This window comes from Pleurodeles waltl, chromosome 8 (assembly GCF_031143425.1).
Source record: "Pleurodeles waltl isolate 20211129_DDA chromosome 8, aPleWal1.hap1.20221129, whole genome shotgun sequence".
NCBI lineage: Eukaryota > Metazoa > Chordata > Amphibia > Caudata > Salamandridae > Pleurodeles > Pleurodeles waltl.
Genome location: NC_090447.1, coordinates 122,382,108 through 122,409,889, shown reverse-complemented (window position 1 = coordinate 122,409,889; position 27,782 = coordinate 122,382,108). Strand labels below are relative to the sequence as shown.

At 45.3% G+C, this 27,782-nt stretch overlaps 1 protein-coding gene across 1 annotated transcript in view; it reads right to left on the bottom strand.

Annotated features, from left to right (window-relative positions):
* Positions 1 to 27,782, bottom strand: part of MYO7A (myosin VIIA) — a 434,990-nt gene that overhangs the window by 106,129 nt on the left and 301,079 nt on the right. The window contains exon 35 of the mRNA XM_069203910.1: positions 17,865 to 18,034. Coding sequence (XP_069060011.1) covers positions 17,865 to 18,034 — 170 coding nt within the window. The remainder of the gene's footprint in view (positions 1 to 17,864; positions 18,035 to 27,782) is intronic.

Genomic DNA, 27,782 nt, shown 5'->3' with positions numbered 1-27,782 from the left:
CTCTCCCACGTCTTGGTTTGTCCCAAATGTCCAGCAAGGGGAATGTCATGGGCCAATGTTAGGATGAACTCTCTGAACAGCTGAGGCACTACCACTCTCCTAGTGGCACCAGGTTTGGGGTCTCTGGCCTCAGTGTACAGGAGTCCATCTTCCCAATAGACCCTATGCGTTCCATTTTTCTTGCCTTTGGACTCTTCAGCAGCTTGCTGCCTAAGGCCTTCAAGAGAGGGACAGGTTTCTTGTCCCTTACACAGCTCCTCCCTGGAGGGTCCCCCTGGGCCTAAGAGCTCAACCTGGTAAGGTTCAAGCTCCAAAGGCTCAGTTCCCTCAGAGGGCAGAACTTCTTCCTGAGAAGAGAGGTTCCCTTTCTTTTGCTGTGTTGCAGTTGGTTTCCCAACTGACTTTCCTGTTCTCTTGGTAGGCTGGGCCATTTTTCCAGACTCCAGCTCTACTTTTTCACCCTGTGCCTTGCATTGTGCTCTTGTTTTCACACACACCAGTTCAGGGATACCCAGCATTGCTGCATGGGTTTTTAGTTCTACCTCAGCCCATGCTGAGGACTCCAGGTCATTTCCAAGCAGACAGTCCACTGGGATATTTGAGGAGACCACCACCTGTTTCAGGCCATTGACCCCTCCCCATTCTAAAGTAACCATTGCCATGGGATGTACTTTTCTCTGATTGTCAGCGTTGGTGACTGTGTAAGTTTTTCCAGTCAGGTATTGGCCAGGGGAAACCAGTTTCTCTGTCACCATGGTGACACTGGCACCTGTATCCCTCAGGCCCTCTATTCTAGTCCCATTAATTAAGAGTTGCTGTCTGTATTTTTGCATGTTAGGCGGCCAGACAGCTAGTGTGGCTAAATCCACCCCACCCTCAGAAACTAGAGTAGCTTCAGTGTGGACCCTGATTTGCTCTGGGCACACTGTTGATCCCACTTGGAGACTAGCCATACCAGTGTTACCTGGATGGGAGTTTGGAGTGGAACCTTTCTTGGGACAGGCCTTGTCTCCAGTTTGGTGTCCATGCTGTTTACAGCTATGACACCAGGCCTTTTTGGGATCAAAGTTTTTACCCTTGTACCCATTGTTTTGTGAAGAGGCTCTGGGCCCACCCTCCTGTGCAGGTTTTTGGGGGCCTGTAGAAGACTCTTTACTATTTTTAGTTTTGGTTGTCTCATCACCCTTCTGCTGGGGGGTCTTTGTGACCCCTTTCTTTTGGTCACCCCCTGTTGAAGTCTTGGACACCCTTGTCTTGACCCAATGGTCCGCCTTCTTTCCCAATTCTTGGGGAGAAATTGGTCCTAGGTCTACCAGATGCTGATGCAGTTTATCATTGAAACAATTACTTAACAGGTGTTCTTTCACAAATAAATTGTACAGCCCATCATAATTACTTACACCACTGCCTTGAATCCAACCATCTAGTGTTTTCACTGAGTAGTCAACAAAGTCAACCCAGGTCTGGCTCGAGGATTTTTGAGCCCCCCTGAACCTAATCCTGTACTCCTCAGTGGAGAATCCAAAGCCCTCAATCAGGGTACCCTTCATGAGGTCATAAGATTCTGCATCTTGTCCAGAGAGTGTGAGGAGTCTATCCCTACACTTTCCTGTGAACATTTCCCAAAGGAGAGCACCCCAGTGAGATCTGTTCACTTTTCTGGTTACACAAGCCCTCTCAAAAGCTGTGAACCATTTGGTGATGTCATCACCATCTTCATATTTAGTTACAATCCCTTTGGGGATTTTCAACATGTCAGGAGAATCTCTGACCCTATTTATGTTGCTGCCACCATTGATGGGTCCTAGGCCCATCTCTTGTCTTTCCCTTTCTATGGCTAGGATCTGTCTTTCCAAAGCCAATCTTTTGGCCATCCTGGCTAACTGGATGTCCTCTTCACTGGGGCTATCCTCAGTGATTTCAGAGGTGTTGGTCTCTCCTGTGAGGGAACCAGCATCTCTGACTATTATTTTAGGAGTCAGGGTTTGAGGGACCCTGTTCTCCCTAGATAGGACTGGTAGGGGGGAATTGTCCTCCAAGTCACTATCCTCTTCCTCTGAGTTGCCACCCTCAGAGGGGTTGGCCTTTTCAAACTGCCAAAAGCTCCTGGAGCTGTATTTTGGTAGGTTTGGGGCCCATTGTTATTTTCTTTAGTTTACAGAGTGACCTTAGCTCTCTCATCTGTAGATGGAGGTAAGGTGTGGTGTCGAGTTCCACCACATTCACATCTGTGCTAGACATTATGCTTCTAAAAGTTGGAATACTTTTTAAGAAACTAAAACTGATTCTAGAATCTAATTCAAACTTTTAACAAACTTTTAAACTCTAAAAGAAATGCTAAACAGGATCTAACACAAGGCCCTAGCAGGTCTTTTAAGAATTTAGAAAACTTTTCAAATTGCAAAAAGGAATTTCTAATGACAATTTTGGAATTTGTCGTGTGATCAGGTATTGGCTGAGTAGTCCAGCAAATGCAAAGTCTTGTACCCCACCGCTGATCCACCAATGTAGGAAGTTGGCTCTGTATGTGCTATTTCAAAGTAAGGAATAGCATGCACAGAGTCCAAGGGTTCCCCTTAGAGGTAAAATAGTGGTAAAAATAGATAATACTAATGCTCTATTTTGTGGTAGTGTGGTCGAGCAGTAGGCTTATCCAAGGAGTAGTGTTAAGCATTTGTTGTACATACACATAGACAATAAATGAGGTACACACACTCGGAGACAAATCCAGCCAATAGGTTTTTATATAGAAAAATATCTTTCCTTAGTTTATTTTAAGAACCACAGGTTCAAATTCTACATGTAATATCTCATTCGAAAGGTATTGCAGGTAAGTACTTTAGGAACTTCAAATCATCAAAATTGCATGTATACTTTTCAAGTTATTCACAAATAGCTGTTTTAAAAGTGGACACTTAGTGCAATTTTCACAGTTCCTAGGGGAGGTAAGTATTTGTTAGGTTAACCAGGTAAGTAAGACACTTACAGGGCTTAGTTCTTGGTCCAAGGTAGCCCACCGTTGGGGGTTCAGAGCAACCCCAAAGTCACCACACCAGCAGCTCAGGGCCGGTCAGGTGCAGAGTTCAAAGTGGTGCCCAAAACACATAGGCTAGAATGGAGAGAAGGGGGTGCCCCGGTTCCGGTCTGCTTGCAGGTAAGTACCCGCGTCTTCGGAGGGCAGACCAGGGGGGTTTTGTAGGGCACCGGGGGGGACACAAGTCCACACAGAAATTTCACCCTCAGCGGCGCGGGGGCGGCCGGGTGCAGTGTAGAAACAAGCGTCGGGTTCGCAGTGTTAGTCTATGAGAGATCTCGGGATCTCTTCAGCGCTGCAGGCAGGCAAGGGGGGGATTCCTCGGGGAAACCTCCACTTGGGCAAGGGAGAGGGACTCCTGGGGGTCACTTCTCCAGTGAAAGTTCGGTCCTTCAGGTCCTGGGGGCTGCGGGTGCAGGGTCTCTCCCAGGTGTCGGGACTTTGGATTCAAAGAGTCGCGGTCAGGGGAAGCCTCGGGATTCCCTCTGCAGGCGGCGCTGTGGGGGCTCAGGGGGGACAGGTTTTGGTACTCACAGTATCAGAGTAGTCCTGGGGTCCCTCCTGAGGTGTTGGATCGCCACCAGCCGAGTCGGGGTCGCCGGGTGCAGTGTTGCAAGTCTCACGCTTCTTGCGGGGAGCTTGCAGGGTTCTTTAAAGCTGCTGGAAACAAAGTTGCAGCTTTTCTTGGAGCAGGTCCGCTGTCCTCGGGAGTTTCTTGTCTTTTCGAAGTAGGGGCAGTCCTCAGAGGATGTCGAGGTCGCTGGTCCCTTTGGAAGGCGTCGCTGGAGCAGGATCTTTGGAAGGCAGGAGACAGGCCGGTGAGTTTCTGGAGCCAAGGCAGTTGTCGTCTTCTGGTCTTCCTCTGCAGGGGTTTTCAGCTAGGCAGTCCTTCTTCTTGTAGTTGCAGGAATCTAATTTTCTAGGGTTCAGGGTAGCCCTTAAATACTAAATTTAAGGGCGTGTTTAGGTCTGGGGGGTTAGTAGCCAATGGCTACTAGCCCTGAGGGTGGGTACACCCTCTTTGTGCCTCCTCCCAAGGGGAGGGGGACACAATCCTAACCCTATTGGGGGAATCCTCCATCTGCAAGATGGAGGATTTCTAAAAGTTAGAGTCACCTCAGCTCAGGACACCTTAGGGGCTGTCCTGACTGGCCAGTGACTCCTCCTTGTTATTCTCATTATTTTCTCCGGCCTTGCCGCCAAAAGTGGGGCCTGGCCGGAGGGGGCGGGCAACTCCACTAGCTGGAGTGTCCTGCTGGGTTGGCACAAAGGAGGTGAGCCTTTGAGGCTCACCGCCAGGTGTGACAATTCCTGCCTGGGAGAGGTGTTAGCATCTCCACCCAGTGCAGGCTTTGTTACTGGCCTCAGAGTGACAAAGGCACTCTCCCCATGGGGCCAGCAACATGTCTCGGTTTGTGGCAGGCTGCTAAAACTAGTCAGCCTACACAGATAGTCGGTTAAGTTTCAGGGGGCACCTCTAAGGTGCCCTCTGTGGTGTATTTTACAATAACATGTACACTGGCATCAGTGTGCATTTATTGTGCTGAGAAGTTTGATACCAAACTTCCCAGTTTTCAGTGTAGCCATTATGGTGCTGTGGAGTTCGTGTTTGACAGACTCCCAGACCATATACTCTTATGGCTACCCTGCACTTACAATGTCTAAGGTTTTGTTTAGACACTGTAGGGGTACCATGCTCATGCACTGGTACCCTCACCTATGGTATAGTGCACCCTGCCTTAGGGCTGTAAGGCCTGCTAGAGGGGTGTCTTACCTATACTGCATAGGCAGTGAGAGGCTGGCATGGCACCCTGAGGGGAGTGCCATGTCGACTTACTCGTTTTGTCCTCACTAGCACACACAAGCTGGCAAGCAGTGTGTCTGTGCTGAGTGAGGGGTCTCCAGGGTGGCATAAGACATGCTGCAGCCCTTAGAGACCTTCCTTGGCATCAGGGCCCTTGGTACTAGAAGTACCAGTTACAAGGGACTTATCTGGATGCCAGGGTCTGCCAATTGTGGATACAAAAGTACAGGTTAGGGAAAGAACACTGGTGCTGGGGCCTGGTTAGCAGGCCGCAGCACACTTTCAATTGTAAACATAGCATCAGCAAAGGCAAAAAGTCAGGGGGCAACCATGCCAAGGAGGCATTTCCTTACAATTATGCACACCTGATATAGGGTGTTGATGTCATTAGACCACACCCCTTCTCATTACAGAGATGCACATCACCTAATATGCTTAATTGGTAGTAGGCTTTCGAGCCTATACAGCTTGGAGTAAGACAACATGCATAAAGAGGATGATGTGGTCAAAATACTCATTTGCCTAATAATTCTGCACTCCCTGTATATATATATGGAAAATGTCACTTACCCAGTGTACATCTGCTCATGCCATTAGTCGCTGCAGATTCACATGCTGTGCACATCCCGCCATCTGGTGTTGGGCTCGGAGTGTTACAAGTTGTTTTTCTTCGAAGAAGTCTTTTTTCGAGTCACGAGACCGAGGGACTCCTCCCATTTCGACTCCATTGCGCAGGGGCGTCGACTCCATCTTAGATTGTTTTCCCCGCAGAGGGTGAGGTAGGAGTTGTGTATGCTAGTAATAGTGCCCATGCAATGGAGTGAATACGTATGTACATAATGAAGTTTAAAGTAATATATTTACAAATTTACAAATGTTCAAGAACAACTTCTAAACGGCTACAGGCTCCCGGGGAGGCGGTTGGGCGCATGTGAATCTGCAGCGACTAATGCCACGAACAGATGTACACTGGGTAAGTGACATTTTCCGTTCGATGGCATGTGTAGCTGCAGATACACATGCTGTGCATAGACTAGTAAGCAGTTATCTCCCCAAAAGCGGTGGTTCAGCCTGTAGGAGTTGAAGTTGTTTGAAATAATGTTCGTAGTACAGCTTGACCTACTGTGGCCTGTTGTGCAGTTAACACATCTACACAGTAGTGTTTGGTAAATGTATGAGGCGTAGACCATGTTGCTGCCTTACATATTTCGGTCATTGGAATATTTCCTAGAAAGGCCATGGTAGCACCTTTCTTTCTGGTTGAGTGTGCCTTTGGTGTAATAGGCAGTTCTCTTTTAGCTTTAAGATAGCAGGTTTGAATGCACTTAACTATCCATCTAGCAATGCCTTGTTTTGAAATTGGATTTCCTGTATGAGGTTTTTGAAAGGCGATAAATAGTTGTTTTGTCTTTCGAATTAGTTTTGTTCTGTCAATGTAGTACATTAGCGCTCTTTTGATGTCTAATGTATGTAGTGCTCTTTCAGCTACAGAATCTGGCTGTGGGAAGAACACTGGTAATTCTACCGTTTGATTCAAGTGGAACGGTGAGATCACTTTTGGTAAAAAATTTGGATTTGTCCGTAGAACTACTTTATGCTTGTGTATTTGAATAAATGGTTCTTGTATGGTAAATGCTTGAATTTCACTCACTCTTCTTAGAGATATGATGGCAATCAGAAATGCAACTTTCCATGTTAAGTATTGCATTTCACAAGAGTGCATGGGCTCAAAAGGTGGACCCATGAGTCGTGTTAAGACAATGTTGAGGTTCCATGAAGGAACTGGTGGTGTTCGTGGTGGTATAATTCTCTTTAGGCCTTCCATAAATGCTTTTATGACTGGTATCCTAAATAATGAAGTTGAGTGCGTAATTTGCAGGTAGGCTGAAATTGCGGTAAGATGTATCTTTATTGAAGAGAAAGCTAGCTTTGACTTTTGCAATTGTAGTAAGTATCCTACTATATCTTTGGCAGATGCGTGTAAGGGTTGAATTTGATTATTATGGCAGTAATAAACAAATCTTTTCCACTTATTTGCATAGCAGTGTCTAGTGGTAGGTTTCCTAGCTTGTCTTATGACCTCCATACATTTTTGTGTGAGGTCTAAGTGTCCGAATTCTAGGATTTCAGGAGCCAAATTGCTAGATTCAGCGATGCTGGATTTGGATGTCTGATTTGTTGTTTGTGTTGTGTTAACAGATCTGGTCTGTTTGGTAGTTTGACATGAGGTACTACTGAGAGGTCTAGTAGTGTTGTGTATCAAGGTTGTCTTGCCCATGTCGGTGCTATTAGTATGAGTTTGAGTTTGTTTTGACTCAATTTGTTTACTAGATATGGAAGGAGTGGGAGAGGGGGAAAAGCGTAAGCAAATATCCCTGACCAGCTCATCCATAACGCATTGCCCTGAGACTGATCTTGTGGGTACCTGGATGCGAAGTTTTGGCATTTTGAGTTTTCCTTTGTTGCAAATAGATCTATTTGTGGTGTTCCCCACATTTGGAAGTAAGTGTTTAGTATTTGGGGTGAATCTCCCATTCTTGGATCTGTTGGTGATCCTGAGAGAGATTGTCTGCTAACTGGTTCTGAATTCCTGGAATAAATTGTGCTATTAGGCGAATGTGGTTGTGAATCGCCCAATGCCATATTTTCTGTGTTAGGAGACACAACTGTGTCGAGTGTGTGCCTCCCTGTTTGTTTAGGTAATACATTGTTGTCATGTTGTCTGTTTTGACAAGAATGTGTTTGTGGCTTATTTTGGGTTGAAATGCTTTGAGCGCTAGAAATACCGCTAACAGTTCTAAGTGATTTATGTGAAACTGTTTTTGCAGTATGTCCCATTGTCCTTGGATGCTGTGTTGATTGAGGTGTGCTCCCCGCCCTATCATGGAAGCATCTGTTATTACGTATTGTGGCACTGGGTCTTGGAAAGGCCGCCCTTGGTTTAAATTTATACTGTTCCACCATTGAAGCGAGATGTATGTTTGGCGGTCTATCAACACCAGATCTAGAAGCTGACCCTGTGCATGTTACCATTGTGATGCTAGGCACTGTTGTAAGGGCCGCATGTGCAACCTTGCGTTTGGGACAATGGCTATGCATGAAGACATCATGCCTAGTAGTTTCATCACCAGTTTGACTTATATCTTTTGATTTGGATACATGGTCTGTATTACATTGTGAAATGTGTGAACTCTTTGTGGACTTGGAGTGGCAATCCCTTTTGCTGTGTTGATTGTTGCTCCTAAGTATTGCTGTGTTTGACACGGCAGAAGGTGTGACTTTGTGTAGTTGATTGAGAAACCTAGTTTGGGGAGGATTTCTATGACATATTTTGTGTGTTGTGAACGCCGTCTTAGCGTGTTGGTTTTGATTAACCAATCGTCTAGGTACGGGAACACATGTATTTGCTGCCTTCTGATACGTGCAGCTACTACTGCTAGGCATTTTGTAAAAACTCTTGGTGCAGTTGTTATTCAGAATGGCAACACTTTGAATTGGTAATGTATCCCTTGGAATACAAACCTTAGGTACTTTCTGTGTGAAGGATGTATTGGTATATGGAAATATGCATCCTTTAGGTCTAGTGTTGTCATGTAGTCTTGTTGTTTGAGCAGTGGGATTACGTCTTGTAATATAACCATGTGAAAGTGATCTGATTTGATGTAGGTATTTAATGTTCTGAGATCTAGCATAGGTCTCAGACTCTTGTCTTTTTTGGGTATCAGAAAGTACAGGGAGTAAACTCCTGTGTTTATTTGTTGTTTTGGTACTAACTCTATTGCTTCTTTCTGTAGCAATGCCTGAACTTCTAGTCCTAGAAGATCTATATGTTGTTTTGACATATTGTGTGTTTTCGGTGGGATGTTTGGAGGGAATTTGAGAGATTCTATGCAATAACCATGCTGGATAATTGCTAAGACCCAAGTGTCTGTTCTTATTTCCTCCCATTGTTTCTAAAACTTGGTTAGTCTCCCCCCCACAGGTGTTATGTGTTGGGGATTTGTGATCTTGAAGTCACTGCTTGTTTGGAAGAGTTTTGGGACTTTGGAACTTTCCTCTATTCTTTTGAAATTGTCCCCCTCTACATTGTCCCCGAAAACCTCCCCGCTGATACTGGCTCTGGTAAGTGGGCTTTGTTTGTGAGGTTGTGGCTTCTGTGGTTTGCCCTCGAAACCCCCCTCAAAATTGTGTCTTTCGAAATGTGCCTCTGCTCTGTGGGGAGTAGAGTCCGCCCATGGCTTTGGCCGTGTCAGTGTCTTTCTTAAGTTTTTCGATCGCAGTGTCCACCTCCGGCCCAAACAACTGCTGTCCGTTGAATGGCATATTCAGTACAGCTTGCTGTATCTCTGGTTTAAATCCTGATGTACGCAGCCATGCATGTCTCCTTATTGTTACTGCTGTGTTGACAGTTCTAGCAGCTGTGTCTGCAGCATCCATTGCTGACCGTATCTGATTATTGGAGATACTCTGTCCTTTTTCTACTACTTGCTGCGCTCTTTTTTGGAACTCCTTGGGTAAATGTTCAATAAGGTGTTGCATCTCATCCCAATGGGCCCTATCATATCTGGCTAGCAAAGCTTGCGAATTTGCAATACGCCACTGGTTTGCTGCCTGTGCCGCCACCCTTTTGCCTGCAGCATCGAATTTTCGACTTTCTTTATCTGGAGGTGGTGCATCTCCTGAAGTATGAGAGTTGGCTCTTTTGCGCGCTGCTCCCACTACAACAGAGTCTGGTGTTAGCTGTTGTGTAATGTACACTGGGTCTGTTGGTGGCGGTTTATATTTTTTATCTACTCTTGGAGTAATGGCTCTCCCTTTAACAGGCTCCTCAAACACTTGTTTGGAGTGTTTTAGCATTCCGGGTAGCATAGGAAGACTCTGATATTGGCTGTGTGTGGACGACAGTGTATTAAAAAGAAAGTCGTCTTCAATGGGCTCTGAATGAAGGCTGACATTATGAAATGCCGCTGCTCTTGACACCACCTGTGCGTAGCCTGTACTATCCTCTGGTGGCGATGGTTTAGCTGGATAGCATTCTGGACTATTGTCTGACACTGGTGCGTCATAAAGGTCCCATGCGTCAGGGTCATCTTGACTCATTCCTGTATGAGTTGGGGATTGCATCATTGGTGGAGCGGCTACTGGTGATGGTTGCGGAGAGTGATGTGGGGATGGTGGCGGTGTTACTTGTTTAGCCACCTTTGCGTGTGGCTGTTTGTCCTTGTCTTGGAAGGCAAGCTTGCGTTTCATTTTGACTGGAGGAAGAGTGCTGATCTTCCCTGTATCTTTTTTAATAAAGAGCTGTCTTTGTGTGTGATCTGGCTCTATTGTCTCTAATTCCTTTCCAAATCTATGTGTCTTCATTTGTGTGGACAGTCCTTGTTCCTCAGTGTAGGAACTTGTTTTCGGTTCCGAGGCCGGATATTTCAGTACCGAAACCTTTTCGGCTGCTTTTTTCGGCTCCGACGAAACCTTCTTTACTTTCGGCGTTGTGCTCTCTCGGTGCCGACCCGTTTCAGTGCCGCTGTCTTGGTGCCGAATCTTCTCTGAGCCACTATCTCGGGCCCGAGATTGCTGTGTGCCGGTATCTCGACCGGAGTCGGATGACTTCGACACCAGCTCGCCCTTTTTCGGTGCCGATGAACGGTCACCTATTTTTCGGGTTAAGCCATGGCCTGTTGGTGGTGGCGTCCCCTGGGCTTTAGCGCTTTTCTCGTGAGTTCTTGGTTTCGACGTCTTACTCACGGTTTTAGGCGTTTCCTCAGGATCGATCTCCTCAGAGTCCGACTCCTGGGTGGAGAATGTTTCTTCCTCCTCCTGGAAACGCTCTTGTCCTGTCGGCACCGACGCCATTTGCAGTCTTCTTGCTCTTCGGTCCCTGAGTGTCTTCCTGGACCGAAACGCTCGACAGGCTTCACAATTATCCTCCTTGTGTTCTGGTGACAAACACAAGTTACAGACCAGATGTTGATCTGTATATGGATACTTGTTATGGCATTTTGGACAGAAGCGGAATGGGGTCCGTTCCATCAGCCTTGAAGAGACACGTGGCCGGGCCAACCAGGCCCCGACGGGGATAGAAAAAAACCCTGAAGGGCCACCGGAGCTCTTCTTAATTCGGTGTCGATCTGTTGTAACTAACCCGATACCGAACGATTTTTCCGAGATTCTAACTAACTTTCCGACCCGAAACACGGAGCGAAAAGGAACACGTCCGAACCCGATGGCGGAAAAAAAACAATCTAAGATGGAGTCGACGCCCATGCGCAATGGAGTCGAAATGGGAGGAGTCCCTCGGTTTCGTGACTCGAAAAAAGACTTCTTCGAAGAAAAACAACTTGTAACACTCCGAGCCCAACACCAGATGGCGGGATGTGCACAGCATGTGTATCTGCAGCTACACATGCCATCGAACATATATATATATATATATATGGAAAATGTCACTTACCCAGTGTACATCTGTTCGTGGCATGTTGCGCTGCAGATTCACATGCTGTGCACTGTTCCTGCCTCAATATTTTTTGTGGAGGCGTCTAGTGGCGTAATCTGATTAGCCTGGCAGTAACAAACAAATCTTTTCCATTTGTTAGCGTAACAATGTCTGGTTGTGGGTTTCCTTGCTTGTTTAATGACTTCCATACATTCTTTAGAAAGGTTTAGATATCCAAATTCTAAGACTTCAGGAGCCAGATTGCTAGGTTGAGCGATGCTGGATTCGGGTGTCTGATCTGTTGTTTGTGTTGTGTTAACAGATCTGGTCTGTTTGGTAATTTGATGTGAGGTTCCACAGATAGGTCCAACAGTACCACGGCTGGCGAGCCCATGTTGGTGCTATAAATATTAGTTTGAGTTTGTTTTGACTCAGTTTGTTGACCAGATAAGGAATGAGCGGGAGAGGGGGAAAAGCATAAGCAAATATCCCTGACCAGCTGATCCATACAGCATTGCCCTTGGACTGAGGGTGTGGGTACCTGTACGCGAAGTTTTGGCATTTTGCGTTCTCTTTTGTTGCAAATAGATCTATGTTTGGTGTCCCCCAGTGGTAGAAGTGATCTTGTACAATCTGGGGATGTATTTCCCACTCGTGAGTTTGTTGTTGATCTCGATTGAGATTGTTGGCCAACTGATTTTGAATGCCTGGTATGTATTGTGGTATTAGGCGAATGTTGTTGTGAATTGCCCAATGCCAAATTTTCTGTGCTAAGAGACACAGCTGTGACGAGTGTGTCCCCCCTGTTTGTTTAGATAATACATTGTTGTCATATTGTCTGTTTTGACAAGAATGTGTTTGTGGGCTATAAGTGGCTGAAACGCTTTTAATGCTAGAAATACTGCTAGCAGTTCCAAGTGATTTATGTGAAGTAGTTTTTGTTGATTGTCCCATTGACCTTGTATGCTGTGATTGTTGAGGTGTGCTCCCCACCCAATCATGGAAGCGTCTGTTGTGATAATGGCGTGAGGCACTGGGTCTTGAAAAGTCCGCCCTTTGTTTAAATTTACCGGTTTCTACCATTGAAGCGAAGAGTGTGTTTGGCTGTCTATCAACACTAGATCTTGGAGTTGACCCTGTGCCTGCGTCCATTGCTTTGCTAGGCACTGCTGTAAGGGCCGCATGTGTAGTCTTGCGTTTGGGACAATAGCTATGCATGAGGACATCATGCCTAGTAGTTTCATCACAAACCTTACCGTGTATTGTTGGTTTGGTTGTATGCTTGATCTTACATTCTGAAACGACTGAACTCTTTGTGGATTTGGAGTGGCAATTGCTTTTTGTGTGTTGAGTGTTGCTCCCAAGTATTGTCGTATTTGGGATGGTTGTAGATGTGATTTTTGATAATTTATAAGAAACCCTAGTTTGTGTAGAGTATCTATGACGTATTGCGTGTGAAATTGACATTGTTGCTGAGTGTTGGCTTTTATGAGCCAATCGCCCAAATATGGGAATACGTGCATGTGCTGCCTCCTTATATGAGCTGCTATTACGGCTAGGCATTTTGTAAATACTCTGGGGGCTGTTGTTATTCCGAACTGTAGCACTTTGAATTGATAATGCTTGCCTTGTATTACAAACCTGAGGTATTTCCTGTGAGATGGATGGATGGGTATGTGAAAATACGCATCCTTGAGATCCAGTTTTGTCATGAATTCCCCTTTTTTTAGTAAGGGAACTACGTCCTGAAGTGTTACCATGTGGAAATGATCTGATTTGATGAAGAGATTCAGTGTTCTGAGATCTAAAATAGGCCTTAGTGTTTTGTCCTTTTTTGGAATAAGAAAGTACAGGGAGTAAACGTCTGTTCCCTTCTGGTGATAGGGTACTAGCTCTATGGCTTGTTTTTGTAGCAGTGCTTGGACCTCTATTTGTAATAGGTCTAAGTGTTGTGGAGACAATCTGTGCGGTTTTGGTGGAACATCTGGAGGGAATGTTGTGAATTCTATGCAATAACCATGTTGGATAATTGATAGGACCCACGTGTCTGTGGTAATGTGTGTCCAATTGTGGTAGTATTTGGTAAGCCTCCCCCCCACTGGTGACAAGTGTTGGGGAAGTGTGACATTGAAGTCATTGTTTGCTAGGGCTTGGTTTGGAGGGCTGGAATTTCCCTCTTCCTCTTGGGAATTGTCCTCTGTAGGAACCACAAAACCCCCCTCTTTGGTATTGCGACTGGTAGGTGGGTTTTGTTTGGGAGGTGGATGGTTCAGATGTCTGTTGTCGAAACCCCCCTCTAAACTGTGGTTTCCTAAATGTGCCTCTGTATTGTGAGGAGTAGAGCGCGCCCATGGCTTTGGCCGTGTCCGTGTCTTTTTTCATTTTCTCGATCGCGGTATCCACCTCCGGCCCAAACAACTGATGCTGATTAAACGGCATATTTAGTACCGCCTGTTGTATTTCTGGTTTAAATCCAGAACTTCACAGCCATGCATGCCTTCGAATTGTTACAGCTGTGTTGACAGTTTGTGCAGCTGTATCTGTAGAGTCTAGGGCAGACCGTATTTGGTTATTTGAAATGGCCTGTCCCTCTTCAACCACTTGTTGGGCCCGTTTTTGGTGTTCCTTGGGCAAATGCTGGATGATGTTTTGCATTTCATCCCAGTGTGCCCTGTCGTAGCGTGCAAGTAGGGCTTGCAAGTTTGCAATTCGCCATTGATTGGCTGCTTGTGATGCCACTCTTTTCCCCGCTGCGTCGAACTTTCGACTCTCTTTATCAGGGGGTGGGGCATCCCCTGATGATTGCAAATTCGCTCTTTTTCTTGCAGCCCCCACAACCACTGAGTCCGGAGGGAGCTGTTGAGTTATAAACACTGGGTCTGACGGGAGGTTTATATTTCTTTTCGACCCTTGGCGTGATGGCCCTCCCTTTTACAGGCTCTTGGAAGACCTGTTGTGCGTGCTTGAGCATACCCGGTAGCATTGGCAGGCTTTGGTAGGATGCGTGAGTGAATGCCAGAGTGTTGAACAGGAAGTCATCTTCCACCGGTTCCGAGTGCATTGTTACGTTGTGGAACATAGCTGCCCTGGCTAGTACTTGCGAATATACTGTACTGTCCTCTGGTGGTCAAGGCTTGGTCGGATAACCCTCTGGGCTGTTGTCCGATATAGGTGGGTCGTATAGATCCCAGGGATCTGCATCATCTTGAGTCATCCCAGTATGTGTGGGTGACTGCGCCGCCATTGGTGTACCCACTGGTGACAAGTGTGGTGATTGCAGTGGGGATGGTTGTGGTGAGAAAAGTGGTGGTGATGACTTGTCTCTAACCACTTTGGCTTTGGGCTGCATTCCAATGTCTTGAAAAGCTAGTTTTCTTTTCGATTTGAGTGGAGGGATGGTTTGTATCTTCCCTGTGTCATTCTGGATTTCTAACCTTGGTTGTGTTTGGTCATGTTCTTCTAAATCCAGATCTTGCTCAAATCTGTGCTTTTCTTTGAGCTGCATAGAAAGACCTTGCTCCTCAGTGTGGGAAGAGCGTTTCGGCTCCGAATCCTTTTTTTTCGGTACCGAAATTCCCAACGACAATGTCTTTTTTGGTTCCGATGAGCTTTTTCGAGGTTTGCTCGACTCGATGCCGAATTTTTTCGGTGCCGGATTCTCGGCCGGAGTCCGAAGTCTTCGGCAAATCTTTGGCCTTTTTCGGTGCCGATGTCATTTGGTCACCTTCCTTACTGTGGGTTGAGCCATGGCCTGCTGGCGGTGGCGTCCCCGTGGCCTTGAGTTTTTTGGTGTGACCCTGGGTGTGGGACGGGGCAGGTGTACTCACTGTTTGCTGCGCCGTCAAGGGTCGATCACTGTCAGATTCATCCGAGTCCGTTTCTTGGATTGAAATTATCTCTTCCTCCTCGACGTCGAGATGTTGTTTCGGCTTCGACGCCATTTGTAGTCGTCTTGTGCGTCGATCCCTTAAGGTCTTCTTGGATCGAAACACTCGGCAAGCTTCACAAGTATCCTCTCTGTGTTCGGGCGACAAACACAGGTTACAGACCCGGTGCTGGTCTGTATAAGGATACTTGTTGTGACACTTAGGACAGAAACGGAAGGGGGTCCGGTCCATTAGTGTTGGACGACGGGTGTGGTCGGGCCGACCAGGCCTCGATGAAGAGCAGGAGCCCCGAAGGGCCGCCAAAGCGGTCTTGATGTCGGTGCCGATACACTAAAACTAATCCGGTACCGAACGAGAATACAGACGAATTTTTTATTCTTTTCCAACTTTCCCGATTCGAAATACGGAGCGAAGAGGAACACGTCCGAACCCAAAGGCGGAAAGAAAACAATCTAAGATGGAGTAGACGCCCATGCGCAATGGAGCCGAAAGGGAGGAGTCACTCGGTCCAGTGTCTTGAAAAGACTTCTTCGAAGAAAAACAACTTGTAACACTCCGAGCCCAACAGTAGATGGCAGGAACAGTGCACAGCATGTGCATCTGCAGCTACACATGCCTTCGAACATATATATATAATAATGCATTTTTTGACTTGCCTGTTTCTTTGGGGTAGTTTGACAGATCTTAAAGAAACTTTCCAAAAAAAGTGTACCAGTGATTCTTGTAGCACATGGAAAGTTTCAGGATGATCCATTAACGCGGGGGGCTGGAAAAAGGGGGGTCAGAAAACCTGTATTCCTGATGTTAATTCCCATAGAAGTTTTGAATACGTCTACAGCCCAGAGCACTGGATGGAATTACACCAAATCTGCCAGAAAGCTAGATTTTGTTCCGCAGATTGTGCTTTTGGTTATTTGGTGCAAATTCGTTAACTAGTTTTTGAGATATTAAAGGGCAATAAATTTGTATATCTAGGGCCGCATATCCGTTGCAATCGCAGTGAATTTGCAGACGCATGCGCCAACAAGAAGGCTGTGATTGGCTGGCTCTAACCTGACCAGAAAGGTGTGGCCGCCATTTTAGGTTATGGGACATGATCCCCTGGGCTGAAAAATAATAAAACGTGGCAGAAGGGGTCAGTGTGAAGGTATTCTGACCTCAGGGGTGTGATATAGGGGTCTTTGAGGGTCAAATTATGATCTTAAAGTGATTTCTTTACATGACGTGCCATATTCGTGAATACGTCGCAATGCTCAGTGCGCACCCCCCCATGTAACGTTGCAATGAATTTGTAAATATTGGCGAATTTTTTTTAAAAAAATCTCATTTATACACTAAATCATGCACGAATAGAAGCACTCAGACACTCATTCACCCACTCACAGACCCACTCAGTTAGTCACCCACTTCCAGACTCACTCAGAACTCACGCACCCACTCACAGACCCACTCAGACATTCAAGCACCCACTCAGACAGTGCCATACCCACTCACAGACCCACTCAAACCATCACACAGCCACTCATAGACCCACTCAGACCCTCACGCACCCACTCGAAGACCCACTCACACACTAAGGCACCCACTCACAGACATACTCAGACACTCAAGCACCAACTCACAGACCCACTCAGACACTGACTCATCCACTCACAGACCCACTCAGTCACTGAAGCACCCACTCACATATCCACTCAGACCATCACACACTCACATATCCACTCAGACCATCACACACCTACTCACAGAACCACTCAGATCTCATGCACACATTCTCACACCCAGACAGAGACTACCACACTCTCACACCTATTATCACACCCAGAGAGACAGACTCTTCAGCCATGCGAGGTGTGGGATTGGGTGGTTATGTGGTTGGGTGTTTATAAGGGGTTGGCCGCAGGCCAGGTCCTGCGGCCAACCCCCGCCGTGTGTGAAGGTGGTTGGATTAACATATAGTAATTAAATTTACTTTACGTTAAAAAAAAACATAAAAAATTCACTGAAAAAACAAAGGGTACAGGGATATTATAGTTAGGAAATTTAATTAAAAAAACATAGAAATGTACTTTAAAAACCAAAGGTTTTGGGCATTTAACGCGGGGAGCGGGCCTTTAATAGCCGGTAGAGCCGGCTACGGCAGGTTCTAAGGCTATATTAACGCCCTAACGTAACTATAACTCATGCCCTCGCCATGCCCTGCTAATTACCCCGGATATTACAGCACTCATGACCTCATGACAACTTCTATAACTCCATTAAATATAAATGAAACATTAGCAGTCAAATTATCAAAGAAAAAAATGTGCATGACAGGGGCGCGAGTTATAGTTACCTTAAGACAGGAGTTATAGTTACTTGAAATAACTCTAACTGCTGAATTTCTATGGTTCTGAACGAGTAAATGCAGAACCTAACTATAACGTCCCTGCAATTTTTTTTACAATTTTTTTAAGTGAATATAAATATATATCTAGGCCTACCAGCATGCAAAGTTCTGTTGTCCAACAATCTATGTCTGGCTGAAGGATGTCTTGGAGCAAAGAAGTGATGTTGAAATTAAAATGCTTGGTACACACCTGTGAACTATTCTGCTCTTGGTAACAACACAGGAACAGAGCAATATTATGTGAATAACAGTCTTTACACAAAAATAAAAAAGCAATCCCATTCTCTTCAGTTATGGTAGGTTGCTAACTTGCTCACCTGGATTTGGGTTGTCTTGCAGCGTGACTACATATTTGGACCTTTTCCTTAGTCCTTCAAGAAAGGTTACAACCAGGTCACGAATATCCTCTGCATTGTTGGAAGTGAAAGTATACTCATCTGCCTTAATGGTAGCCAAGGTGAAGCTCTGTCCTTGCAGTTTACCACCCCTGAAGAAAAAGAATAGTGAGGGCATGTCTGTACACAATACTTACTCTAAACAATATGTATCAAGAAAATAAAATGGTCACAATTCAAAAAGTGTATTCCATGAGTGTTACTTCCCCAAACTTAATTGTGATTTATGTGTTTTATGACCCACATACTCTCAGATACAAGAGCATAAACCAGGAAATAATAAGATGTAGTGCCAGTGCCTAAGCTTTTAAAAAAAAAACTTTATGTTTCAGTTTTATCAAATACATCACAGTAGGTATTTGAGCATGATTTACATCTCACAGGAGGTGAAGCATGAGAAAGCACATATCCAACCACCCATCACTCACTCGTAGTATCAGTGTCCCTCATAACATGTTCCATTCGCTGGGCATCTGTAATGTCCCCCCCCCCCCACTGGATCAGCATCTTTGTCCACATTGTTATCAGGGTCGTCACTGTCTTTTGTTGCTATCAGCGTCTGGGTCTAGAAGTTTCTCATAGAGGCCTCACCAGATTATGGGTATCTCATCTACTTTTTTCATCTCTCCTACTGAGCTTCATATGGGTTCCTCTGCTAGTGACCATGTCCATATGCCAGTTATCAAGCTCAAGAGCCCTCTGACCCATCCAAGTGATGGCGACTCTGCGTCTCTCTAGCACCGGTGCTAATTGCAAGAATTTATATGCCATTTTGTGAACTTTCGGTCTTTTATTATTACCCAATAATGTGTGTTCTATTCTTGGGTGCGTAGCACGTTTTAAGTCATCCACCACCTGGTTCCAATAACTCTTCACCCCCCAGCAGCCCCAGGCCAAGTGTAGAAAGCCCGCCCCTCTAGCACCACAATGTGGACAGCTGCCTGGTCAGGTAGGAATTATGCGATGGAGGTTTCTGGGTGTTAAATAGATCCTGTACAGGAAACTATAGTGCACCAACCTAAAGTGGGTGTTGCCAGAGACTGTGCGAGTAAGTTTGCAGACACATGCCCAGTCCCTCATTTTCCAGGTCAGCATCTCAGGCTGTACGTGTCCATAGCTGCCTTCCTGCTGCATCAGCCCTCATAGCTTATATAATGATGTGAGCAGATGCCTGCCAGCCCAGCAAGACAGAAGGATCCCCAGACCAGTGCCTGAACCTTAACATAGCAGTACTCCATCACACCCAATGGACAGTGATTACTGCCCACCTCTTGGAATGTGTTTATCACCCACATAGCTGCACCTGGAACAGAAAGCAACCAAGTACCTTATTGCTTAGTTATTTTTACCTTGCTGAGCCACGACATGGTGCAGGCACATACACAAAGACATTCCTTAATTTGCATGTAGCCATGCTCCCATACAAATAATGATAGGTCAACTATTCATTGCATTGGCGCTAATAATGCTTGGCCTCATTTAAAGGGGAACAGTAACAGAGCATCTGCCAAAAACTGGCAGATGCTGGGTCAGGCCCACACTCGCTTTCACCAATTCATTAAGAGCCAGGGATTGGCTTTGTTTCTGACAGAAGAGCCACAGCATACTCTGCAGCCAAAAACTCTCTGCCTACAGTCCAGCCATTAGAGCACCCCATTGAAGTGCAACAAAAAAAAGGCAGACTTTCCAGCACTGCTTTTGTCTGCCTTGAGCTGTTTATGATGCATCACAGTCCCAAGCAGAAAAATAACATAAATATCCTCCATGTACTGGTATACAAATCCTAGTGCGTCAGGGGCATTTATCTTTTGTTTCTCAGAACAAACCGCATTTGTGGGGTTTATTTCTTAAAAAAAAAAATGTAGACTGCTTGCCAGACGGCACTGGATGTCACAGAAGGGGCGCACTTTGTGTCTGCAGGAGCACCTTTGCGAAAATTTCCAGCTCGAGCAGTAGGGAACTCTAAGTATGGCTTGTCATCCAATGCCGGGCTGCAGAGGTGGTGCCTTCACTGCCACAGCAGTAAGGAAGTTGTAGTAGGAGGGCAGTGTCGTCACACAGGATTGTGGAGCCATTTAGGTAGGAAATAAGGGCCACATGTACGAAGATCAGGTTTTGCGACTCGCAAATTGCGAGACTTAGCGACTCGCAATTTGCGAGTCGCAAAACCTGATGTACAACAGTGTCAATGACACTGTTTACGATTCATGAATATTCATGAGGTAGGTCGCCATTCGCGACCTCATTGGGAATGGCGCACTCACAGGGATGGTGGCCTGCTGGGGACAGCAGACCACCATGTTTGTGACTGCTTTTTAAATAAAGCTGTTTTTTTTTTTTTTAAATGCAGCCCGTCTTCCTTAAAGGTAAACGGAATGCATTTCAAAAACAAAAATGAAAAGTTTTCTTTTCATTTTTTCAGAGCAGGCAGTGGTCCCAGGGACCACTGCCTGCTCTGAAAATTTTTTTTTGCATGCATTCACAAAGGGGAAGGGGTCCCATGGGAACCCTTCCCTTTTGCCAATGGGTTAGCACCAATTTGAGACTGGTGCTAACTGCAATTGTTTTGTGACCGCATACGCAGTCACAAAACAATTATATATCAGACTGCGACTCGCAATTAGGAAGGGAACGCCCCTTCCTAATTGCGACTCGCAAACCCTTTTTGCGATTCGGTAAGTAGATTACTGAGTCGCAAAAATGGGTCTGTACATAACAAAATGATTTTTTCTCGTTGCAAACTGTTTGCGATGAGAAAAAAGGTACATACATATGTCCCTAAATTCTTTATTTCATATCAGGCCCTTAGGTTACAGCAGCAGCCGGATAGCTTCTGTTAGAGCTTCATCCTCTCTCTAACTGTAATCAACTTCCAAGCTTCCCCCAGCACACAAACATCAACATTCCATGCATCATCCCATTCTCAAAGTATCCACACCTAAACATTCTAAGACATACCCCCCTGCACATGTATGCACAGACACATCATATCATATGATCTTCTTTTCTTACACATAGGACAAAGGTCAAACCGATGCAACAATGACCCATAAGGAGGGTTCTCTGGCGTCGCTTCTTATCTCACTGAGATTCTAAGACACACTCCAAGCACCCTCCCTCTGAGTTCTTTGTGCAAGCTTGCTCTCAGAACATGCCTTCGTGCACCACATACATATGCTTAAAAGTATGGTGTGTGGTTATTCCTCGTGCAACTCAAGCACACCCTGCACTACAGCACTTCGAAAGGTGACTGCAGTTTAGCTTGCAGTGCCATGTACGCACTACTTAATACAATACTTGCCCAAGATCACACTGTTGCGCAAACACACTGACAAAATTGTTCCACCACAGCCAAGCCATCCACACTTAGACATTTACTTCACTGCCTCATCACCCCACTGTAAATGTAAACTCACTGAAATATAGACCTGCAGCACCTTCTTTCTGATTCAATATTCAATGCAGCTTAAAGCAGGTTTATGGCTTTGTTTCTCCCTGCAGTTATGAAGACAGTGTGCTGACAGGACCAGATCACGTTCTTTGCTACTGGTCCTCAATATGTGTCCACTGCTCACTGGCCAGAGGAGCTCAGTAGCTCATCTGACTAGTGTCCTTGCTCACCCTTCTCACTGGGCTACTCTTCCTTAGCAGCCATGCTGACACCAATTGTTGGATTTGACAGTGAGCGGCCCCAGACTATCCCCGTCTGTTTACAAGGCCTTTCTACAACTTTAGACATCCTCTTTCAGGAATAGCTCCCAACGGCCACAAGAGCCCTGCTGCATCTCCGCGCAGGTCCTTGTTCACAATTTGCCATCTAAATTTTGTAGAGTCTTAACCCAAAAGTCTGCAGCCATTCAGGTAGGACATACGTTCTATATCTATTTTAGGGTCTCAGATTACAGTAAGCTGGCAGGTAATGTCATGGCCCCATTGTCTGTCCAAATGTAATCAGCCCCCAAGCTTCATCAAGTACACAGACCACAACGTTTCATGCATCATTACATTCTCAAGGCATCCATACTCAACATTCTACAGCATGCCCACTCAGTCCATGCATACACGGACACATCACATCTTTACACTGGCCGGCACTACTAATGACATCCTAAGTTTGGAATGAGAACTACAAAAGTAGAGAAGCATATGCAGGAAAATTTGTGACCCATTTGCATAATTCAAAATTGCTTCTGGAACGGACAATCAAGCACAAACACCCACTGTACTCCTTAGGCAATTTCAGTTATTCAGTCTTAGGTGTACATAACAGATGTTTATTGTGGTCTCAGTGTGCTTAACTCACAATGGTATACTTTATTATTCATAAAAAGCAGTAATGCAAATGTTGATGATCTTTAAGGGGTGCATACAAATACAAATACAAAATTGTTCAATTAGCAATATCAGTACAAATATATTCAGTATATATGAGGTGTGCATATACAATAAATTATCTGAGCCTCGTTTCCTTAGTTAGAACAAATCAGTTAACAAACAGATTATATGAAATTCGGACCATTCCCAGATAAATACAATAATGTAAGCCAGTAGGAGACAGGATTAGTCTTTCTCCTCCAGATAGGTCTTCAATTAAATTTTAAGAAGAGGGAGGTGTCACAGCTTGACTCTTGCAGGTTAAAGTATTTACTGCTGATTTTTTCACGTGTACCTTGTTGCGATGAACTTGTGGGTATTGCTGGAGGAGAGCCATCTAATGGGTGTGTGGTGGATGATTAGGCCTGCGCACTGCTCAAGCACACAAGTCCTAATTAATTTCCACATCAGACAAACATTACTGTAGTAGATTTAGTTAAGGATTGCCTTGAAGCCCAATTGTAGGTGACCTTCTGTGATAACTCGGCCCAAGGAAAACTTTCATGGACTGACAGTAGGTTGGTGAAGAGTTTACTGAGTCTATTCCATCTGTGCACTAGTATAACTGTGATACAACTATATCTTGTGTCAGAAGCTTCCTCTTTTCAAATTGTAGTAGGAAGTGGAATTATGAAAGGGAGTAGAGATGGAAATGAGCTGACTTTGCTGCAGCTTTCACCAGGGGCCCGAAGGAGAGGATGCTGTCCAAAATCCCCACTAGATTCCTTACAAACTCAACAGTAGAAAGGGCAGACCCTAAACAGCTGAGATAGGTGAAAGGCAGCACTTATGGACTTTGAGCAGCCGAGGAGCAAAACTTTGCTCTGATTGACATTCAGGCAAAACACGTTGACCTCAATGTAGGACTGGACCATCCTCAAACAAACCTGAGCTGGGTCCTGAATCATCAGCATACAGCTGACACCATAGGCCACAGTCCTAAAAACAAAATAGGTCAGGGAAAGTAGAAATCATTTGAATGGAAGGGGGGGGGGGTTGCTAACCCCTGTTGGACACTCTAGGCTGCTAATGTGACAGAGGAGCAAAAGGTGCCAAAATGCTCCCAGTGGGTCTGTCAGACAGAAATGATTTAATAATTATCTAATCTACTGCAGGGCAGTGCCCCACATGCCTAGCAACCTGTTCAGTCAGTGGAACACTGTGTTGTATGATTTTAAGAACCGCATATTGGTCTAGAAGAGTCAGCACAGCAAGTCTCCTGTGGTCTCTTAGTTCAAGGTCACCAAAGCTTTGGTGCCCATGGAAAGTCAGAAAGTAGACTTAAGATGAGATAACAGTGGGTTATTTTCTAGATTGTTCCAGATAGCATTGCAGCTGATCATTGATTTTTGCTTCTATGGTTTTATCAAAGAAAGGTAGGGAGGATATAGGTCTGAATTTCAGTTGAATAGATAGATCTAAAGGAATAATTTATTTTTTAGTAAACACAAAATAATTATTTGCTGAATGGCTTGTGCCCCAATGCCCCTCTGTAGGGATGCCTTAGTTAGCATGCGAAGATCTTCTGTCAAGTCAGAAGCATCTAGTAGGGATGGGATCTAATCCTGATCTGGAAGGTCTCATTTTGCTTATTTGCTTTAGGGTGCTTGTACTTAATAACATTGTGAAAGTAGAGAAAAGTAGACTTGGCAAGCAGACTAGTGGGCGGCGTGGACGAAACTATGGTATGTACAGAATCTTGAGATAATCTGGCATTGATGTCACATGTTTTTAATGAAAAGCCTGTGAGTTACATAGATGTTGAGAAGGAGGAATGTATTTGTTTTCACTAGTTGAAGTATTAATTTTCCAGCTATCCTGGGTCTATTGTCAGCAGGTCTCTGATGTGGTTTCAAACACACCCATATGGAATACTCAGCTCCTACAAAATGTCAAATTTCCCTAATTTAGGGGTTGTCTCCAGGGCGCACAAAAAAGACAAGAGTTTTGCCATGCTGCTGACTTCCAGTTATGTTTTTTGCATGAAGTGGCTACTGCCATGCAAGGGAAAAATTCCGACTGCAGTAGCAAATATGAGCATCTTTAAGCTTGGTGCACTGGCTGCCATTGGCATTGGAAATGTGCTGCCTTTGTCACAACTGTGGTATAGTAGCTGGGCTGCCAAATTCTACATCCCTGTCTTAGGACCTGAATCAGAGTTTTGTAAATAGATAACTCTGCCACCAATATGATGAATACTATGCCACAAACATGACGAATATCCCATGCTCCATAATACAAGTGCCATAGGATATGATGAACTGGGAATACGGTGGATGTGATAGAGTAACCCATCCACCAAACTCTAAATCAGGCTCCTAGTCTTCTGACATTGAATGATTTACCTCTAACCCCACTTTCACTGCCACATTCTGATAATATTCACGTACCATGATCAGTAAACTGCCCCTCGTGTGTCCATCAAATCTTCAACTGATATTCATAGAAGACACATTTCATCTAGACTTTGGCCCACACAATTGCCTTTTTCTCTGCTGGATCACTTAATTACCTAGTTTACTGCCTAACATACATTTTGGAGACCCTAGACTGACCCTCAGAATAATAAGACTCAGATCCTTTAGATGCTGTGGTCCCACTTAACCAAATTTCTAAACCCACTGACCACAGAACCAAATGGGCCAATAAAAAATACTTTTAGGCTTGAACAGATGTGTGCAACCTACTACAGCTCTCTCTCCTGTGCACCAATGCAGTGTGGTCCCAATGTATGCAAGGACTGCAGTGGGCATTACCAGTAGACAACTCCACTTCTCCCGACAGTGAGTGGAACTCTAGTTTGATAAAATCAGGCACAAACTTAACCGTGAACTGAGAAGCATTGTTTTACACCCAAAGTTACTGGTACCAAGAACCCAGAGCAAAAGAAGCAAATTATGAAAAAACTATGGCAGCTATGTCTCTCACAGGAGCTATAATGCCTGCCAAGTAGAATAGTGAAAACAGGATTTCTCCTGTTAAGGAGGCAATTGAATATACAAACCTAGGCAGAGGGAGAAGCTGGTCCTGTATTTTCACACTATAAAAAGTAAGATGTAGCAAAGGGTTGCCTGTCTTCTAAAGCAGACTCACTTACTAACCTGAATCAAGTAATAAATGGAACAAAGAAGAGGGACAAAGAGGTCATGATACAAACGCAATCACAAATCCTAGAAATAGCGGCCACAAATGATACAACAAGCAAAGATCTTCATTGGTCAGTAAGAACACAACTTTCCTTTATGTATAATAATCTCCCAGCATTATTCTTCATCTTTCATTCTTGCTCTTTGTTTGGTATTACCTTTAGTAACTATATGCAAAAGTGTGCTCATGAGCTCAGATTTCTGCATTGCTCTGGGCATTGATAACCTAGTGTGAGAAACTGGGGCTGATTGCAGAGGCCCCATAACTTTTTGCCCCCATTTTCCACTTTATGCTGGTGTTTTCCTGACTCTGATGGTGCCCTGGGTACTGCTAACCAGTCCCAGGGCCTGTGCTCTGTGTAAAATGGATATGCAAATTAGGCTAATTATAATTGGCTAAGTTAACCTACCTATAAGTCCCTAGTATATGGTAGGGCATGTAGGTTTAGGGGCCACAGCATAGGTGGTGCACACCTAGGTGCATTGCTGAGGTGCCCAGTGTCATTTTAAAAGCAAGCCTGCCTTGCTGGCTGCTTTTAAATTAAAGTTATATGCAAATTCGACTTTGGAATTAAAGGTACTTCCAAAGTCTTAAACTACCTTATTTTTACATATAAGTCACCCCTAAGGTGTGCCCTATGTGCCCCTAGGGCTGGGTGCCATGTAACTATAAGCAGGGACTTTATAAAAGTAGATTTATAAGCCCTGGTGAGGTAAAAACAGCCAAATTCGTTTTTCCCTCATTGAAGTAAATGGCCTTCATAGGCTAGAATGGGCAGACTTTATTTAAAATTTTAAAGTCTCCTTAAATGTTACATACCAAGAATTTGGTATCAAATTGATTGTTATAATAAATCCCACAACTTCCAGTTGTTGGATTTAATATAACTAGTGCAGGTAAAAAGTTTAGACTTTACCTAAAAAGTTGCCAATTTCAGCTCTGCATTGTTTTTGCTGCTGTGCTCTGATTGGCCAGCCTGCAGCAGCTTCTGCCAGGCTACTTTAATGAGGTGTGAAGTGGCCTGACTTCACACAAAGGAATGTGCTTGGGGGAGAGAATCTCCCCTCAGCAGATGGTGAGGCAGGAAGGGGGAGGGCTGCCAAACTGGTCTTCAAAGGCAGAGAAGGACATTTGCAGCACCCAGCAACACCCCCACATCCTGCAACCCCAGACAGCTAGGTGCCCCCTTGATTAGATTAGGAGAGGGCAGGAGAGGGGTGTGTTTATGATTTTTAGCCACACCAGTGGGTGGGCTCAGCCAGATCTCTCCTCCAAAAATCAGATTCATCCATTTTGGATTTTTAGAGACTGTTGCCTTCTGGGATGGATTTTTGCCACACTTCCCAGGAAGTGGTCATCACAGGGGGACGACCCTGTCCCTGATTGGAGAACCAGGGCCCCCCTGCTTTTCACCCAGGAGCAAGGATAAAACTGGCAGACCTGCACCCACGCCTGAGATCCCCACCAAATTTCAAGAAGAAAGAACTACAAGGAGAAGAAGGACTGCCCTGCTGGACCCCTGGCCTGCACCTGGACCCTGCACTCAGAAAGACTGCACCAGCTGCACACTTGGGCTTCACCACAAGAAGGACTTTGCCTGGCTTCCACTGGTTCAAGGAGGGACTCCCTGTTTGCTACAGGTGAAAAATTGCTAACCAGAGTCCCCTGCACCAACTCCTGAAAGAAGCGACCAGCTGACCACTGCCCAGTGGCCAAAAAGGAGTTTGCGCCAGGTGCATTCTGGGAGTTGAAGTCCGCACCCCCAAGGACCATCACAGAACTTCTGGACCCTTGGGGTGAGCTGTGGACCCCAAAAGAACCTTGAAAGAACATCTGGGTGAAGCCCCAGAAGTTTGGAAAAGATTGGAGAATTTTTGAAAAAAAGCTCCATAAAGTGACCGACCCGACGCGGAAATTCTAGCCGGCTTGCCTCAACCGCGACCCGGCCTGACTTCGTGGTTCGTCCCGGTAAAGAAAAACATCCAAAAAAGAGACTAAGTCCGAACGTAAAAAGTTGACCGGGACCTCCCAGCCATCGTATCCGAGAAGGGCTCCATGGACGTCGGATCAAGATCCAGGTTTACCCCGGTCGAAGGATTTTCATCTCGAAAAAACGACTAAGTCCGAAGGTAAAAATCACCACCGAGGAAACCGACTTCGCGTATCCGGACAAGGGCTCCAGGAGGTCGGATTCAACTGGCAGGTTCGTCCCGGTGAAGAAAAACTTCAAAATAAAGACTAAGTCAGAAGGTAACTTTTTAACCGAGGCCTCCCGCGACTTGTAGCCGAGCAGGGCTCCATCGCGGTCGGCCTGAAAGT